General features: G+C 35.7%; 1 protein-coding gene across 4 annotated transcripts in view; it reads right to left on the reverse strand.

Moving 5' to 3' along the window:
* The window catches only part of ESRRG (estrogen-related receptor gamma), a 562,217-nt gene that overhangs the window by 10,439 nt on the left and 546,881 nt on the right, over positions 1–4,897 (reverse strand). For all 4 annotated transcript variants that reach the window (XM_012664914.1, XM_012664913.1, XM_012664915.1 and 1 more), the window contains one exon: positions 1,839–2,108. In XM_012664914.1, the coding sequence (XP_012520368.1) occupies positions 1,839–2,108 (270 nt within the window). The remainder of the gene's footprint in view (positions 1–1,838; positions 2,109–4,897) is intronic.

The following is a 4,897-nucleotide window of genomic DNA, read 5'->3' on the forward strand; positions in this document are numbered from 1 at the left end:
ATTAATGATTATACTTCTAAGCAACAGAGACAGAAATGCTGCTACTAATTAATTTAGGTACTCTAAATTATAATGCTTAGCCATAAAGTATACACCCAACATCTAAAATTATAAAATTTTAGCAATTTTGATGATAAAGTTTTAGCATTGCTCAGCATTCATGATTAGTTAATAATTTTCAAAAGCAATTTGAAACATAAAAGATATAAAACATGCTTTGTATATTTTAAAAACAATTAACAAAGTAAATGTTTTAAACTAGAATTGTTTCATGATTACCAAATAAAAATTCTTCCCAAAACCACTGCTATAAAATCTTTCATCTGATTATGAGAGATTCTATAATGTGAAGTCCGTACAAACTAATAAATCCTCAGAGAATTTCCATCCCATCTCCCACTTTGATCTTCTAGAGAGCAGGGCAAAGGGGTCTTGAGGGTTTATAACAACAATGACATTTGTCATAAGGAATCATATTTCTCCAGTTTCAGAGGAGAGTGGGAGAACAGGGATGAACGGTGTGGTGAGGGAGAGGTTTATATTCACAATTAAAACTGTGAAATGCTAAACTCCATTATGAAGACAAATAGGAAAGTACAACTTCATTGTTGAAAACAATTTCCCTCCTATCAGTCCAAGGATTTGTGCATCAATATTGTAGATGAACTGTTAATTACAAAATCAATTAAAAATTATTTCTAAAAACAGTCACGCGTCCCTGGCTCTCATGGGGGCAATTTGGGCAGAAGGTCTCATCTCACTAGGACCGCGCCAAATCACAAAGTCGTCATCCACAAGTAAGCAAAAGCAATCTGGTTTTTCATTTTTCAGCGCGGCTGAGCCCAGCCTGAGATTGATCGTCACATATGGCCCCAGAAAACAAACTGTCAATACCTTGAATGCTGCAGAATTTGAACAAATAGCCGTCCGCCCATTCAAGCCACTCATTGCATCCCATTTAACAGATTTTATTGACAGTTTCCTTCTTGTAATTAAAGGGAAAACTACTGGCCGGCAACCAAGATAAAGTTCAAAGATAGGGTCAAAACAAAAGCAGATGGAGGGGCACGGTGTGACTGTCAATGGTACATAGCATCAGAGCATGTTATTGACACGCAGGTATCTAATGATCGGCACGTCATTAAGGAGGGATCTATCCTGAACTTTATGCAAATGCTAAAAGAGACTTAAGACCATAATAAAGCATTAGGAGAGGCACAAAGGGAAAAACAACAAAGCACCAACGATTTTTACTTATCAGAGGTTGCTCTCTATTTTAGCACATTTCAGTTCAAATATAAAGAACATTTATTCCCATAATTCTTAACCCTTACTGCATAGGTAGTATCTTTGTAACTTCTAGAGAACTCCAGAATGTGAGAAAACAGAGTATTCTTTGATAACCAAAATTAAAAGCAATACTAAATATATTTTGCCAATTGCAAAATTTGCATTTTTGAGGGGAAAAACTGATTTGTGTGTATCCATAATTCCTTTATTTTGACTTATGCATAAAAGACGATGGAGCTAATTTTGTCCCAAGAGTGTCCATTTATGCTATTCCTGCAAGAGATTTTGCTTTGCTATGATCCAAATTGTAAATGCATTAATTGATAAAAAGTTTCACAGCTTTCAATAAGCAAGTAAAGTGAAAGTAATTCCCATTAAGTATATTTTTCTTATTTCTAACTTTTCACTAGAAAGCTATACTGATTATAATTTTGCTGACTCATACAGAATTTACAAACTAGGTCTAGTAAATCCCTGAAGAAGTTAAGGGAAGGGGTAAAAAACTGACATATTAAAAAATGTAACCACCACCATGTCAATATGCCAACCTGAATTAGCAAGAGCGATAGCTTTCAGGGTGACAAATTCTTCTTTCTCCAGCTTCATGCTCTTGTATTTCTTTACCAGCTGCAGGATAGCATTATTTAGATCAAGAAGGCCTGCTAATTTGGACTGGTCTTCATCCATTATATAATCGTCTGCATAGACAAGTTCATCCTCAAACGAAAGAGATCGGTATACGACACCCAGGATCAAAATTTCCATCCAAGCACTCTGCAGAAGGCTCATCTGGTCCGCCAGGGACAGCGTGGAGAAGCCTGCATGGAAAGATGGGCAGATCAAGTTACTTTAAAGCCATAATTTCATAATGCAACATTAGTTTCATATGGTGGCTGGCTTCTGCATCAGTGCTCAAAATTTGCTGAGCTTTGATTAGAAGCTCTTAAAATTTTCCCCTGATCACTTTGTGAAAAGCAAAGCAAAAGTCACAAACTAGCTTCCTCAATCTGTGGGTGTTTTCTATAGGTTTTATAGACAAGGTTAAGGGGAATATAATAGAGAAGTAGTTTTCTTTCTTTCATTGGAGAAGAAAATATGATGTGATCTTTAAGAACACTTGATTTCTGGCTGAAATCCTTAGGAATGTCTTAAAGGAAGTCAGATTTTCAACTGTCTTATCTCTAAAAATTACTATTAATAAACAACATAAAGCTAAAAAAAAAAAAGCCAAAAAAAAGGAAAACGAACAATTTAGGCCACAGAGTACAACTTGGAAACATTTCTCTATAATAGTCAAAAGCACAGTGGAGTTAAAACCAGATGAGCCTTTTAATTAGATATTTTGCCCCCGCTGATGTTTAACATGAATTTCTTTTTAAAATTGTGATTTTTTAGCATAGAAGAAAGTGGAATACTTAGCAGCCTGGCTTCCTCACCAAGTAGAAAAGCCACAATTCCTTCTTGTTATTAAGATCTAGTTATAATAAACTTAAATATACAGGTAATGCGGTTTGGTGGAAAGGATATGAACAGAACCAGATTCTGAACGTAAATATTGGCTCCACTTAGCTACTAGCTCTTTTCGCCTTGAACGATTAACTTGTACCTTAAAATTTTGCGTTTGGGAAACATAAAATAACATGCTCCTAAAGAGTAATTTACAACATGCATTCAGTAAGTGTTGCTATATTATATATTATTTTTATCTGAATTATCTGGTTGACTGCTTCAATTCTTTAGTGCAAATCTGGGCTGCATTCATACATGCATATTTAAAGTCCCTTCTGAACTTGAGAAAACATATGCAAAAAATATTAAAAAGAAAATGTTGTTCAACAGGAAAAGAGGAAGCAGTATAATTAAACCTACTTAGGAGTAAAGATATATATTTATATCTCATAGGGACAAGATGTATATTCTAAAAGGAAGTCTTAGTGTAGCTACCTCATGATCAGATGCTTCTTCCAAAAGTCCTAAAAAAGAAATGTTTCTTAAAACTTCACTTTCAAAAAAAAAAAAACAAAAAACTTCACTTTCTTTTCCAAGGGTATGCCCAGGAATTCCAAGGGTGACTGCCCACCCATGGTTTTTGAGGACAATGGTACCATGATTGAAGGTCCTACCACCAGTAATTCTACAGAAGGGAGTATCATTTTTAATAGTGCAACTTAAGAAATCTATTTTTACTCCACTTCTAGACATTATTACTCAAATCATACATACCCACTGATGCCAAACCTTTTTAGGCTCTTGCTTATGGACATTGTTGCTGTCCTTTTTATTAATATCAATTTGTGCATGTCCCATATGATATTAGAAACTACAGCATAATAAAGAAAAGAAGATAATTTCCTGACCTATTGGTGAAACTAGTGGTTTTCCATTTGGTACCATGAACTATAAGTGCTTAATAAAATCATCAAAAGGGATTAGTCAAGCTTTTCTTAGGGGAGTCTTTCAGGCATGTGTAAAAAGCATTTCTTTCATTGTTTATCAAGGTGCTTACATGTTATTTGACAGGATTTTTCTTTTGGACTGGCTGTGTAAGTCTATTTTTTCTTATTCTTTCTTGTCATTGCAATTTGGGGTTAAATTAATAAATGTCCTCTGAAAATTAGAGATATATAAAAGCTGATAACATTTTAAACAGGGATTCAAAAGAGAAAAATAATTATTTCACCAGAGTGGGTTTGGAACCGGGTGCTTTTGAAATGGAATGTCATACAAACAAACAAACAAACAAAAGCCACATTGCCCTTTTTTCTCTTCCCCTCCCCAGGAAAAAAGGTGCAACGCAAATCCAAATATTGAACTCAAGAAAAGAGACTAGGTAGGAATTTCTTTTGTAAATGAAACAGACAAAAGAAAAAAAAAAAAAAAAGGAAATGATCGTCTGCAAAGTTATAAGCAAAAAGAAATGGGTCTTTTCAATTGGCCTTAGTTTTCTTGTTCTTTTCACGCTCCCAAGCAGCAGTTTTTGTGCAGCAGCAGATGGACAGAGCGCATAGCCCGCAGCACCTTCCTGTGACAGCCCTATTCTCCCTCCCAGACACTGCTGTTAGTAAATAGATTTACACATTCTCCAATCTCCACACATCTTTCTGCCGAATAATTAAAAGCAGGATGATTAGTTTATTGAGTGGAAGGAGGAACTTTTTTATTGAGGTCCATCCACGATTTTATCAGGGCCAGCACTTTTACGGTTGTCAGGGGGGTGCAGGCATCCAATTTTTCTTATCTACCTGATTAATACAAACGCTGTTTCAGGACGCATTAATTAACAGATACAAATCTACGTTCTCATGGAAGGATCGATACGGAGAAGAAAAGAGGCATCAATGTGAATTTAGTGCTGATGATGGAGAAGGCACGCTATCGACATCTACGTGCACGGAAACTTTAAAGTTGCACCGGGGCCCCTTTGTCCCTGTGATTTACAAATTAACAATGCTTCAGCCATAACAACGTTTCGCACATTTCTTTGGGGTTTAATTAAGCAAAAAGCAATACAATTTCAGTTTTTTTTAGGTTGATCCTGCAAGTTGTTTCCCGTGTTGGGGGGTGGGTGGGTAGCGGGGTGTGTGTGTGTGTGTGTGTGTGTGTGTGT

This window comes from Propithecus coquereli, unplaced genomic scaffold (genome assembly GCF_000956105.1).
Source record: "Propithecus coquereli isolate 6110/MARCELLA unplaced genomic scaffold, Pcoq_1.0 Scaffold94, whole genome shotgun sequence".
Taxonomy (NCBI): domain Eukaryota; kingdom Metazoa; phylum Chordata; class Mammalia; order Primates; family Indriidae; genus Propithecus; species Propithecus coquereli.